Source organism: Salvia splendens, chromosome 2 (assembly GCF_004379255.2).
Source record: "Salvia splendens isolate huo1 chromosome 2, SspV2, whole genome shotgun sequence".
In the NCBI taxonomy this organism is placed as follows: Eukaryota; Viridiplantae; Streptophyta; class Magnoliopsida; order Lamiales; family Lamiaceae; genus Salvia; species Salvia splendens.
Window position 1 is genome coordinate 21,785,569 of NC_056033.1, and position 14,985 is coordinate 21,800,553.

Genomic DNA, 14,985 nt, shown 5'->3' on the forward strand with positions numbered 1-14,985 from the left:
TCAAAATTCGAACTCCTCATGCTCAGCTGATCCATTTGTCGATCACGTAAAAAGTCTTCTGTCGAGTCGCAGATGTTCAGTAGATACTGTATTCTCGCTACTTTCTCAGGCGCCTGATCACTTTTCATGTAACAAGGAAAAGGTCGGCCGGTTCCTCAGGCACCTCCCACGACAACAAGTCATTCAGGGAATTAACCTGAAACAGATTAGAGATTTTTCAATTGAGCAACACTTGTTTTGACACTATTGTAAGACAGCAGAATGTAACTAGCACTTGCATATAAAAAAAATCCTCTGCTGCAAAAAGATCAACCTCAGAATAAAAGCTGTGATAAGCGGAAACAGCACGTGGATATATGACTTCTGATAGAGAGTGATAGGCGGGCGTACCATAAGCAATGCCAATGCTAACATCTCAGCGTACGAACCATATCGCACAAAGATGAACAAAATAAAAGATAAATACTTCTCCTATGACCAAGAGGCCATCCTCTGAAAAAGCCACAGCACAGTAGCTGAACTAAACTTTATTTCTGGACACTGCAAAAGTAGGGAGCAAATACCTGTTTATCTATGGGAGGCTACTTGGTATGGTGTAATGGAATGACATCCTTCATTCCTTTGTTTGGTATTTTATTTCCTTAGGAATCACCGTTTCATTCCACATGGGAATAGCCATTCCATCCATTGACCATTCCACTCCATTTCATTCTTCTTTTTCTTACTTTAGATTTTAATAAAATTATAATATATTTATATTAGGAGTGTGATCTGTTGCTAACTTTCTTAAGTTGCTAACTCTACTAACTCATCGAAGCAATATATTAAAAATGTCAACACGATGACATTGAAATGTCTACATAAGCTTAGTGATATATTAAACAATGTGTTGATATTGATATTTAAAATGTCAGCACAGTATATTAAAATGTCAATACAAATTAGTGTTGACATTAATTTGTATTGACATTTTAATGTGATCGTGTTGACATTTTTAATACATTACGTTGATGAGTTAGCAATTTAAGAAAAAGTTAGCATTATAACACACCCCATATCATCCCAATTTAATAATTTTTAGATTTTATAAAAAAAACTAAAAGTTTAGAATTTTTAATAGTTAAAAAAAATTCACGATACACACTTTACACACCCTACACACATTGCACACACTGCACACAATTTTCACACAATGCACACACTACACACAATTTACACACACTATACTTACACTACACACATTGCACACACATTTCACACACTACATACTTTATACACACTATACACATACTATACTTACACTACACACTTTACACACACATTGCACACGCTAAACACTTAATCCACACTATACACATACTATACCTCCACTACACACACCGCACACTACACAGTCCGTACACATTTTGTGAAGTAGAGAGCGCATTCGGTGTTTTGGTCAAACAGAAAAATTGAAATTTTGTGAAAATATAAATCAAACCAAACTTTATTATCTGAAAATTGAAACATTATTTCATTTATTAATATAAATTAACAAATATATAGTTTGTTTTTTGACAAAATAATTATAAAGTATAATGTTTAAAAATAAATTTGATCTTTTTTATTTCATACATTCACATTAAACCAAACAAAAAATTGAAATTTACCAAAAATTAGAATTGAAGCAAACCGAAAAATAAAAATGGATTTAGTTTTAAATTTTAATTTTGTTCTGATCGGAAATTTAGTTTTCTTATTTTGCTCCCCCCTAGTGTGAAGTGTTGTAGTGTGCGTATAATGTTTGTGTTGTATGTAGTGTGTACCCCTAGTGTGAAGTGTTGTAGTGTGCGTATAATGTATGTGTTGTATGTAGTGTGTGCACTGAGTGTATAGTGTGTTAGTGTGTGTATAGTGTGTTTATAATGTGTGCGTTTATAATGTGTGCAACGTGCAGTGTGTATAGTGTGTGCAGTATATGTAGTGTGTGCACTGTGTGAATAGTGTGTGCACTTTGTGTAGTGTGTATATTGTGTAGTATGTTTAATGTGTATAGTGTGTGCAATGTATGTATATTGTGTGGAGTGTTTAATTATTCATATTTCATTCCAAATTCATATATTATTTGTAGTTACCAAACAAAGGAATGAAATTAAATAAGGAATTACAATTTCATTCCATTTGTATCATTTATATTCATCAAGCACAAGAATGGAATGGAATCCCCATTCCCATCCACATTTCATTCACATTCTCATTCCATTCGCTCTTTATTCCATTCCATCATATCAAGAAGCCCCTAAAAGACTCCAACAAGATAAAACTCAAGGGCTACATGATATGGTGGAACGAAATAGGGGAATGAAATGACATTCCTACCTATATTTCATTCTTTTGCTTGATATTTTTTCCCCTTAGAAAATACTATTCCGTTCCACATGGGAATAGTTATTCCTTCCATTCCATTCCTTTCCATTTCATTCTCTTTTCTTCTTATTTTAGATTTTAACAAAATTATAGTATATATTATATTATATTTAAATTCAATATTACTCAATTCAATTTTAGTCCTAAACATATGACCAAAATACGAATTTGGTCCAAAACATTCACTTTTTTAAAAATATGTCCATAACAAATGTAATCCTTGTCGGAGTGGTCATTTTTGTACGGTTCCGTAAAAAACTAACGGTCATGCCACTGTGCATTTAGCATTGACCGTTAGTTTTTTTTACAGAACCGTAAAAAATGACTACTTCGGCGAAATTTTCATTTGTTGTGGATCTGTTTTCCAAAAAGTGAATGTTTTGGCCCTAATTCGGATTTTAGTTATATATTTAGGGCCGAAATTAAGCTTTACTATTTTTAAATTTTATAGTAAAACTAAAATTAAGCTTTACCAAGAAGCCCCGCCCCGAATGGAATGGAGATGAAAATGGACGATTCTTGTACTTGGTAAGCACAAGGATTATAAAGGGAATGGAATTTTGATTCACTTATTCTTTAATTGATTCCATTCTTATGCTTGGTAACTACAAATAATATAGGAACAGAATAAAAGGAAATATGAATATTTAATATGTTGATTCTACCACAAAAAATATTTATTCAAAAATATTTAAGTGAGACAATGAATATGAAACGGATGAAAATGGAAAACAAAGACACGTAATGGGGGACAGATGAAGTATAATTCTAAGGACTAAACTCCATTTTTGGTCCTAAACATATAGTCATTTTACGATTTTAGTCAAGAACATTAATTTTTAAATCTTTTAATACTGAATAAATGAAAATAGACCAAAATTGGTCGTTTTTTTACGGCGCCGTTTAAACTTTACTATTAAGGTTGATTAGAAATTTTAATATTTTTTTAAATATGATTTCTATCATTTTAGTCCTAAACATATTGTCGTTATTCAGCCACCATTACCATCCCCTCCATCCCTAGAAAACTGCCCTCAATCTACGGATATTATTGACGTGCTAGAAGTTGTAGCGGAAACTGCCGGGTGTTAAGAACAAATGCCCCCATTTCGAAATGATATGACTCGACATTATCTTCATCGAGGCTCTCCTCATCTACCCCCTCGAATGCCCCCAATTTTATTTCCTCAACAGTCAACGCCATTATCGTCTAGCTCAAGAACTCCCTCTCCCTCTTTCTCAAACACTTTTGCCCTCTAGCATCCAGCATCATATTCTCCCTCATTTGCTTCTGCGGCTCACAAATCTCGGCCACCCACTTGTAGCGGAGCTTGCCGTTGTCGATCCTGCCTTTACCTTTTCCCATATTTCCATCGACGGCGGCGGCAGGGATCATTAGGGTCGAAATTGCATCACTACTACTCATAGTCAGTGGTCGCCGTGAGCAATGGGAATTATCTGATAAGTTTCAGCCTCTCCAATTGAAGAAAATGAATCCTAGAAATCAATTGCTGAGGAAAAATCGATTCCTAATCCACCAGGTTTCGGGCTACCCTTTCGTGCTATTCGGCCAAAAAACTTTTGAAAACAAACTAAAATTTTAAATGTTTTTTTCTTCTTACTTATAGAATCAGGTAATATCTTCAAATTTTCATAACTTTCCTCAATATTAGTTGGACATGAGTCTTTCATCTTGAACTACTACAACATAAACAAAGATAAATTAAAACTAGAGCAATTAATTTGAATTAAAGCTTGTGTTTGTGACATTATTTGGCATCATTCATCTGTACGAAAATTAAAAATCATATCTCACGTGAATCAGTTTTAAAATGATAAATATATTGGAATCTTTATTTTTTTTCAGAAGTTAATATTCCACAATAGAACTATTAAAATTTAATCGTGCTAATTGTAGCCTAAAGTAATAGTTCGTATTTAAGAATAAAATGGTGCTTTTGCAAAATGAGCATTCACAAAAAGCTACTCACATTAAAAGAATGCAAAGCCGCCATTCTCTTTGAGTTGTTCACAGTTCCGGACACAAGGTTGAGAATAAAAATGAAGCATCAATATCAGTATCAATTTGAATGTTAATGTCAATGTAATATAATTTCATTTTCAAGATTCCCGAAATCTCTTAAATTTTAACTTTCGTTAGTCTTTTCCACATCTTAATTGCTAGCCTTTGACATTTGATAGTGCAATGATAAAATCCGAACTCCTATATATTATAAAAACTTCAAACTATGAGATGAATCGTTAGAAAATGTCAACGAATGACTAAATAACAGTAACGGTTGACATTGACATTTTTTTGTTGTTTTTATTTAGTCGTCTTTGTCATCCGTTGACATTTTTCAACAGTCCGGATTATAGTTTGTATATTATTTAGAGTTTGCATTTGATTATATCCAAGTGTAAAATTGTGGTAATCTGATTGTTGTTTAGAATTAAACTCAAAGACAAAATGTGCGATTAATTACCACAATTTAATCAACACAAACAGTTGACAATCCCCACACTAGATTAGACGCGGTGAAATGAGTCGAAGTCATCTTTGCAATCACTGTAGCGCGACGATGAAATATAGCCGCTAGCAACTGGTTGGAGTGTGGCGTAGTCGGGGAGTTGTTGTTGCTGTTGCACTACCAATAAAGAAAACTGGAAATCAGGAGTTGCCAGCATATCTCCGATGATCCCGAGCTCGGGACACTCGCTCCAATCATTAATCCCGGCCAAGATCTCTGACTCTGTGTCGTGGTACCGCCCCACGACACACAAATTACAATTGTAGTCCTTCACCGATCCGATAACCTTTGTGGTGTCTATGGCGTCCCTCACCAGCTCCTCCGCGTACGTGACCCTCTTATTCCCCATCGTCTTCGCCTTGAACTGGTTCACCATCTCAATCTCCATGTTCAGGTCCCCGTGCATGGCATGGTCCCACGGTCGTATCCAAATGAAAGTGAGGGTCACGTTTTGGTTGCTGATGAAGCTAGTGCACAAGGCGAGGGCCTCACAGTCGTCCATGCCACCTAGGAAGAGGAGGCAAATGTGGAAGGTAGGGCTTGTAGGCTTATGGAACTGGCCTCGGTCGATGAGGATGGCGACGGAACAAGGGGACTTTGAAATCACGTTCTGGTTCACTGTCCTTACTTGAGGGGAGTTGAGCCCCAAGCCACCGTTTATTGTGAACTGCTTGTGGAAAGGGAGGATGACAATGTTGGTGGCCTGGTCGGCGGCGAGGGTGCATACATCGACGTGCATGCTCGCGTAGGGAGAGATAGAGGTGAAGTGGCGGACGACGAGGTAGCCGGCGTTCCTATCTGATAGAGAGTTGAGGGCTTTGGCAGCTTGGTTGGAGGTGGTGTCGGTGGTCTGTTCGAGGACTGCAGCGCCTCTGCCCTTGAGCTCCATGAGGCCGAGGGCGAAGAGGGCGATAGGCCTGCTGCCGTGCATGGCGTCAAGGATGGTGATGATGGTGGGGATATTGTCAGTGTCGTGGATGCAGAGGAGCATGCGCAACTCGTCGCTGGGCTGGTTTAACATGATGGAGTTTTTGCAAATGCCCAGGTATCGAGATGTGGGGTCGTAGAGGTATGCTATTAGAGGTCTGGCTATTCCGGTCATCATTAGCATGGATAGTAAGAGAATAGAATATGCTTCATGCCCTATGACCCCATCCTCGAACAAGGTGATGTAAAGAGCAGCTTCGATGGCGCCTTTGCAGCACATGATGAGGGAGAGCACCGTGGCGTCTCTAGTGGAAAACTTGTAGTAGAGGGAAAGAATAAATACAGCGAGGAACTTGGAAGTGTAGCAGATTAGAAGAAGTAACCCATATACAGATCCAGAAATATATCGGATGGATGATAAATCCACGATAAGACCACTAATAACAAACTTGGCCGGAACAAGCACCCCAATGCTGAATGTCTCCATCTTATTAGCTAGCAAACCACCGTCGTTCTGAAGCGCAATGCCCAAGATAAAAGTGCCAAGCCCCGCTGGTTGCCCCAAAACCTCGGCGCCCAACCCACATAACAACACCAACACTGCCACCACAACAAACTGTGACTGCTTCATTTGGTCCCCCTCTGGAACACGATTAGCTACGCATGTGATCAGGGGACGGAGTATGAAAAGGATGACAAACAGAAATAATATGGAACTAACAATGGACATTAGCACTATGAACTTTTTGCTCATCAAATACACAACCACTCCACCAAAAGTAAGAGAGATAGTATAGTTGCAAATGTCGCTCACTAGGGCCGTCAGTGTTGCTATTCTCCCAATCTCCGAGTTGAGAATTTTGAGGTCAGTCAGCAGGCTGGTGATCACCGGGAATGAAGATATGGCCGTTAGACTTGCAACAAAAGGGAGACATTGTTGCGTCAAGGCGTCAAGCTCCATGGTGCGAATCACCATGACAACGACGCCCAAGCCCGTAGCCAGAGGCACCATAAAGCAGGAAACGCCAATCACCACCGCATATCTCTCAACTTTCCTCACCAAGTTAAGATCTGTGTGGACTCCGAGTATGAACAGATACAAGATGAACCCTAGGTCCGCTGATGTTTCTAGAATATATCTCCCTTCCGAAGGAAATATCATATCGCTGTAAGCTCTGATTTTACCCAAGCAAGATCTTCCCATGATGACGCCTCCCTATTTTAAGATCACCAGATAAAACACGTGATATGATGGTAAGAATGGAAGAGATGTGGCTCTTACGATGAGTTGTGCGCTGATCATTCCTTGCTTGCAAGGCCTAAGGAAGAGCCAAATAAGGCTTGTGATGAAGAAGATGAGAGAAACCTGCGCCAAGAGAAGTGGCACCGTGTAGTTGAATGGATTTCCCCCGAACCATGTGCTTCCCTGTGAATTTGTCATGTGAATAAATTGACATATCAATGTTTCTTCCCCATGTGGCCCCTCCACATTCCCTTCTGAAGCTGAAGTTTGTTTCACTGACATTATTCAAATTCTTACATGCATGCACTTTCAAAACTCTTTCTTTTTTTCAATCAGAAATATGTTAGCAACTCAGACATAGGAGGAGTAAAGGAAAATGGATAAGGCTTTTGTCAAAATAGGTCGATTGATTGATGTTCACAAAGTTTTATAGTATGCAGTAGGGATGGATAAGCATGAGATAAGGAAATGTAGCTACAAATTTTCTATCAAATTGTGGACATGAGAGGTCAAATGAAAAGTCCTATTATTAGTCTTAGAGTAATTCAAAATATAGGGGAAATGTGATTTTGCTACAATTCTTGCTATATATTTGAAGACTTGACGTTGAATGAAACTAAAATGAGTGAATATAGTGATTGATTCAATTATACAAATTTATAAAGTCATTTGTAATTTCCTTTGGGTAATAGAGAAGTTGGACAATATTCAACTATACAAATTTATACTCAACATTAATGTCGTGAGTCATCATACTTTCTATCCAAAATAAAATCCATCTGTCCATTCCTCCAAGAAGGTTTGGTTCCTTGAATCAAATGCCCATTTCTCGCACCACTCCACCAGTTCTCACTCCCACAATCACGGCTCTATTTTTTTGAGTAGGGGTCAATTTTGGTCCTAAACATATGACCAAAATATAAATTTAATCTAATATATTTACTTTTTGAAAAACAAGTCCACAAATGAAAATATAGCCAAAGTAATCCTTTTTTTTATGGTTCCGTCAAAAAAACTAACGGTCAACACTAATTGAAGCTGGCATGACCGTTGGTTTTTTAACGAAAACGTAAAAAATGACCACTCCGACAAGGATTTAATTTGTTATGGACCTGTTTTTTAAAAAGTGAATATTTTTTACCAAATTTGTATTTTGGTCATATGTGGATCAAAATTGACCTTTACTCTATTTATTTAAAAAAAAATTCAAAAACTAGTAGTAGGAGTATTATTTAGTTTTTCTTCCTACCCGACCCCGTACGTTTCCATCCAGTTGAAAATTCTTGACTCTCCGCGCCCCATAGATGAAAGGTAAACCCCATTATCTTGAGTGAATCCTTTGACACACGACATCCATGATCGTATTAGCACATCTCTGGCATTCCCTTGTTCCCATCTGGTTCTCAAATATTTTATACTGCAACAACTTTTACTGTTTCCTTTGGCAACCCTATGCTTACTCTTTGGCTATATTCCCTCAATCCCACAAGAATATGCACTTTTGGTTGGGCACAATTGCTAAAGTGAGAGAAAGAGAGAGAAAGAATAAAAGTAATAAGTATTGTTAGTGGAGAATGAGTCTCATCTCAATCAAGAGAAAAGAGTTTTCAAAATTAGAAAGTGCATATTCTTGTGGGACGGACTAAAAATGAAAGTGCATATTCTTGTGGGACGAAGGGAGTACAATAATGACCTTGTTATATTTGCAAGTAGTCGTAGTGCTAATAAAATAGTCCATCAAATACTCTAAAATAGAAAAGTATATTAATTAAAATATAATAATTACTCCAATTTTAACCTCCAATTTTTTCTCAAGCTCCTCGATCATCTTGGCCAGTATGTGGAAGCGCTCAACAATGAATAAATGGGAAGTGCCTGTAGCAACCAGCGTCGCCACGACATTTTCTCGGCATAATCTATGTTTCTAGACTGATCCCACGACATTGCATGTGCATATTGTGCGAATGCTGCTTGAACTCTTCGAATCATTTCCGACAAATTTGAAGATGAACCAAAAAATTGAAGTGTAAAGAGAACAACAAACAAACAAATGGAAACCCGAATTACTTGAAGTGTAAAGAGAACCAAAAAATTGAAGTGTAAAGAGAACCAAAGTTTGATAACGTCCTCAAGAGTAGCTCGAAACAAGGCTTTATTATTCGGAACTTAGCTAGTTGGAGTTTGATTACTCTATGAATAATAAATGAGTGTTTCTTGCTAAGTCCACTCTTGGAATTAATAAGATGTTAAGTAATTAAGTTCATAGCAGACACTAATTAATTAATGGACGTTTCTATCTTAAGCGCGGGAAATGAACAACAAACAAATAGAAACCCGAATTACTTATAATTTCGGATTTGGATGGGCAGTACAATATTACTTGTGTAGTGGTTGCTCGTAATATTAAATTGTGGGTTCAATTTAATTAGTAAAAAGCTAATTGGGGGAGGTCATATCCAAAACCTTCCATAGATCCCTGACTGACCTAATATGTAACTTAATATAAATAGGAGAATAAAAGAGACAGAAAATACAATTAATTCTTGCACAAAATTTCGTCCATCTCCTAATACCTATAGGGGATGAAAATTTCTCCTCAGCTCTCCTCCGTGTTCTGTCTTCTTTATTTAAGTCCTAGTATGTTAGTGAGATCAGCCCACACTGATATCAGCATACAGTCCGGGAACTAGTCAGAAGATCTGTGGTTTAGTACTCAAGATCTTCACGTGGAGAAGGCGCTAGCTATCTTCGATTCTTTGGAGAATCCCCAAGGTAAAATGGCTAATCCGTAGAAAGCATGTTTTAGGTTTCAATTATGCTAAAGCATGATTTAATTTAAGTTATGAGCATGATACATGAGATAATTAGATTTTGTCTAAATAATCTACTAAATAGATCAGAATTATTATGTAATTGATTTATGTTTCGCTGCCAACTCATTCACTAGGTTGGGCAGGGTCTAGATATATATAAAGATGCTAAGCCCAACCTACTATATTAGTGGATCTAGATTGGTTCAGATCCAAATACATATAAAGAAGCCCAACCCAGCTCACTTTATCGGTGGGCTTGGACTGGGCTAAGTCCCAAATTGCTGGCAAGTGGTAGGCCTTGATCAACCCAACTCATTTGACAACTCTAAGTTATCGACGCTATTAAAGTTTATTCATTTGGGTCTCTACTCTACTCCAAAGATCGCCTTATACAAGTCATATTTCCCCGTCTACAAAAAATTGACAAGATTGTGAATGACACATATTGTAATATATAATTGGTAAAGTAAGAAAGAGATATGAAAAGTAAGAGAGATAGGGGAAAAATGTAGTGAAATGAGTGTTAGTGGATGGTTGGATTCCACATTTAGAATGATGTGTAAGGTTAATATTGGTTGAAAACTTTCCTTTTTGAGCTTAGTCTATTTTTTGTGGACGGACAAAAATGTCAAAATTTGGTGGATGGAGTATTTGTTATGTCCCACATAAGTTGAGCCCTATTCTTTTTTAGTTTGTTCCGAACATAGTTAAGTCACTTCATTATTTGACAAAAAATATATTCTTTCTTCTATTTAACTTTTTCTTTCTCTTTTTATTTTGATTTTTATTCATTTATCCTTTAAATATCATTTCTTAATTCCCTACCAAAAAAAAAACCCTAATTAACATGTAGAAAAGTTATCCTTTAAATATCATTTCTTAATTTCCCTACCAAAAAGAAATACCCTAATTAACATGGAGAAAGGAAGTATGGAGTACAATTTAATTTACTAAATTTGTGTCAGTTCATACAGTCGAGTGTATGATAGGCTGCAGCCAGTATGCACACAGTTCACACAATCATAAACGAAAAAATATGATTCAAAAACAGTCGTACTGGTACATGTCTGGCTTTAAAAACAACTATTAAAAAAAAATAAATCGATGGGATAAACAAATATTGACACTTTGATTTGTAATGATGTGTAATGACACTTTGATTTGTAACGATTTGTAAATCTTTATATAAGCAACTTCCCCGTCTGCGAAAAATAGTTTTATTTTTTTATTTTAAATTGTTAGCTAAAATTAGTCTCTATCTATGGGATTGAGGGAATAAATAAAAAATATAGTTAAAATATTATTAGTAGAAAATATGACTCAATTCATATGTGAAATAAATTTATCATAAATATCTCATTTTTATTTATAAGTTTTCCCAAATTCATTACATGTATACATAAATTTATTTACAACTTATTCAACTAGAATATGAGGAGTATTTTACAAATTTCACATTAAAATCTATACCGACGGTTAGGAAGGCTATATTGAACGAATTCAATGACATAAAGCAGAAGATTAAAGATGAATTTAAATTTACCTTAAATTCACAGTTAATCTGAACACATCTTAGAAGCAAAGAAATGAGATGTTTCCATCATTCCACAATAAAACATGACACTGCAAATTGCCTACATTTCTATCTGACTCTGACACTTCCTATTTCCCAATACTTGTGAATTCAGCAGCTCACAAGCACACTGACTCATACCGTCACACATCAACCATACAAAAATTTCAATCCGAATTTGGAAACCTCTTCTCATCTTGTAAATAATCACCACCTTTTAATAAAAGAGAGAGAGAGAAAGGAATGGTTCCTACAGCCATCATCTTGGCTTTATTGATCACAGCCTTGACAAATCAATGCAATGCCACTCCCAAATTCCCAGCCATTCTTGTATTTGGTGATTCAACAGTAGACACAGGCAACAACAACTACATATCCACTCCTTTCAAGGGAAACCACCCCCCTTACGGCTACAATTTCCCGGGAGGTGCCCCGACAGGAAGGTTCTCGGATGGGAGGCTGGTGCCGGATATACTGGCATCCCTGTTCGGCCTCAAGGAGGCCGTTCCTCCCTTCTTGGACCCGATTCTTTCTGATCAAGATGTTGTTACCGGGGTCAGTTTCGCATCAGCTGGCTCGGGCTACGATTCTCTAACCACCTCTTTCACTCGGGTGATTTCCATGTCGAGGCAGCTCGACCACTTGAACGGGTACATTGCGAGGCTGCAGAGTATTGTTGGTGGAGAAGAAGCTGCGAAGATACTGAGCAGAGCTCTGGTTATAGTCAGTGCCGGAACTAATGACTTCACCTTCAACTTCTATGATTTCCCCACTAGGAGACTTGAGTTCACCATTTCTCAGTACCAAGACTTCCTCCAAGCCAAACTGCAGAGCTTCATTAAGGTCTCTCTCTCTCTCTTGACAACTGAAACTAAATACTCCCTCTGGTCCAATAGAAATAGGCTGAATTTCATTTTTCGTCCGTTCCATAAAAATAGTCTATATCTATTTATCGTAATATTTTATCCTTCTCTTTTACTTTATCATTTATAGGCCTCACCATCCACTATTTTATTTCAGCTACTTTTTCTCATTCTCTCTTACTTTACCAATTACGCATTAAAACCATGTCATCCCAGTTAGCCAATTTCAATGGGACGGAGGGAGTATACAATATAACAATTTCACATCGGTGTTCATATAGAACATAAATCACTATATTAATTATGTAAGTCTCATGGCCTCTCCTATCATCAATTGATTTTAGGATGGAATCTATGGATTTCTATCATGGTAACAGAGCGGATAATCGACTGCGGATAATAGACTGTGGGCCAAATTTAGCTGACCCTACAATATATCAGGGATTAATATTTGGGCCACATATCAGAAACCCCTCCAAGGTTCTCCTTGAAGGGTTTGAGGGAGGGTGTTGACTATTAAAACCAAATACAGAGTATAAAATATAACAATCCCACGTCTTATGGGCCTCTCCTCCTATAACTAATTGATTTTAGGATGGAATCCATAGATTTTTATCAGTCTATATCTCAATTGTCTTGTATATGATGAATTTGATAGGCTCTGTATGATGTTGGGTGTCGTAAGATGGTGGTGTCGGGGCTTCCCCCGATAGGCTGTCTGCCGATACAGATGATGGCAAAATCTCCTCTGCGGAGAAGCTGCTGCCAAAGGGAGAACGAGGAAGCAGTGTCTTACAACGTCAAGCTGGAGAAGATGGTGCACAAAATGGAGATGGATCTTGCGGGATGCAGGATCCTCTACGCGGACGTCTACAATCCTCTCATGGACATGATCAACAACCCACTCAAATATGGTTAGCTAGCTTTCAACAACATGTATGCAAAAATAAAAATGAAAATGTTAAAGATGTTGGTGGTGTTGTGTTGCAGAGTTTACAGAGACTAAAAGAGGATGCTGCGGCTCAGGATTACTCGAAGCTGGACCTCTGTGCACGCCCTTGGAAGGCGTTTGCGCGGAACCTTCGCGATATCTATTCTGGGACAGCATTCATCCTACTGAATCAACCTACCAGATTCTCGCTCACAAACTAGCACAATCTTTGACTACAAACATGTCTCTTCATTCTATCAAACAATAAAATGCAAGATTTACACTATTTTTTTTAAATCTATATAGGCATGTGTTAAAATTCTTAAATCTTGTGTCACATCGATTTGGTGATAATCCTAACTCATCTATATAAGTATGATTTATATGGATAATCATCCCCTTTATAAGACATTTTTAAGGGGTGAGTGACCCGTCTCATAGCATGCTCCATGCTAACCATAGGCGTGGTTACAACTAAAGGATGACACAAGATCAAATGCCATAACAGAGAAATCTTGACAAAAGCTATAGTATTGTATACATATAATGAGATTTTTTGTTGACCGTTCATTCGTTTTATGGTATTGCCACTGGCTCACTAGACACTGGTGAGCATGCTAACCATAGGCGTGGTTACAACTAAAGGATGACACAAGATCAAATGCCATAACAGAGAAATCTTGACAAAAGCTATAGTATTGTATACATATAATGAGATTTTTTGTTGACCGTTCATTCGTTTTATGGTATTGCCACTGGCTCACTAGACACCAGTTACGCCGTATTAGAAATGGGCCACTCACCCCTTAAAAGGCCTCATAAGTGGGAGGGTTATCCACACTTAGAAGGGATCTTCACCAAGTTGATGTGGGACAGAATTTAAAGAATTTAACACGCCCCCTCACGTGTGGGCCGGAAAGGACATCGGTCTTCCATCACGTGGGTAGGCAATGCAAGAGAAACCATCATCGATGTGGGCCGGAAAGGACATCGGTCTTCCACTCTTGAGGTAGATAAGAGATAAAAAGAAAACCATCATCGACTTGGGTCCGCTCTGATACCATATTAGAAATGGGTCACTCACCCCTTAAAAGGCCTCATAAGGGGGAGGGTTATCCACACTTATATAGATTAGAAGGGATCTTCACCAAGTCGATGTGAGACAGAATTTAAAGAATTTAACACGCCGTCTTTTTTTATTGTTGATTATTTGTTTTGTGGGATTTGTACGTATGTTGTCTCTGGACCTTTACATTTTTTTGCAATTTTTCTCAGACTTACATGACCTGGGAGCCATGTAGGGTGTTTTATACTAGGGTTTTTTACTCAAACTATTGGAAATTTATCATAAATTTTAAAGGGTGAATAACTCATTTTTAATAACATGCTCCATGCTAACTAGTGGTGTATTCAGGATTTTCAGTATAGGGTGCAAAAAATATTACAACGACCTAAAATTTCACAATTTGACTAATCATTTTTGTTCTCGTAGTTATGTTTTCTTAAATTGCTCTAATTTTTAAAAATAAAATCTGTTTTTATTTTTTACCAAAAATCTTCATTTTAAATTAAAAAAATGTATTTTATAGTATCACGTAGACAGTAAATTATGCATTTGAAATACAAGTATCCATGTTTTGTTACTTAGCAATAAATTATATAGATATAAATATAATGAGGAGGTTAATTTTATAAATA

General features: G+C 37.1%; 2 protein-coding genes across 2 annotated transcripts; one reads left to right on the forward strand and one right to left on the reverse strand.

Annotated features, from left to right (window-relative positions):
- Positions 1 to 4,865: 4,865 nt before the first annotated feature.
- LOC121770422 (cation/H(+) symporter 13-like) lies at positions 4,866 to 7,389 on the reverse strand. Its single transcript, XM_042167152.1, has 2 exons — positions 7,147 to 7,389; positions 4,866 to 7,080 (listed from the first exon to the last, which is right to left on the reverse strand). The coding sequence occupies exons 1-2, from the start codon at positions 7,387 to 7,389 to the stop codon at positions 4,936 to 4,938; spliced, it is 2,388 nt and encodes a 795-aa protein (XP_042023086.1). The 3' UTR covers positions 4,866 to 4,935.
- A 4,228-nt stretch (positions 7,390 to 11,617) lies between these two features.
- LOC121775954 (GDSL esterase/lipase At1g06990-like) lies at positions 11,618 to 13,555 on the forward strand. Its single transcript, XM_042173066.1, has 3 exons — positions 11,618 to 12,336; positions 13,015 to 13,270; positions 13,347 to 13,555. The coding sequence occupies exons 1-3, from the start codon at positions 11,737 to 11,739 to the stop codon at positions 13,553 to 13,555; spliced, it is 1,065 nt and encodes a 354-aa protein (XP_042029000.1). The 5' UTR covers positions 11,618 to 11,736.
- The last annotated feature ends 1,430 nt before the right edge of the window (positions 13,556 to 14,985 follow it).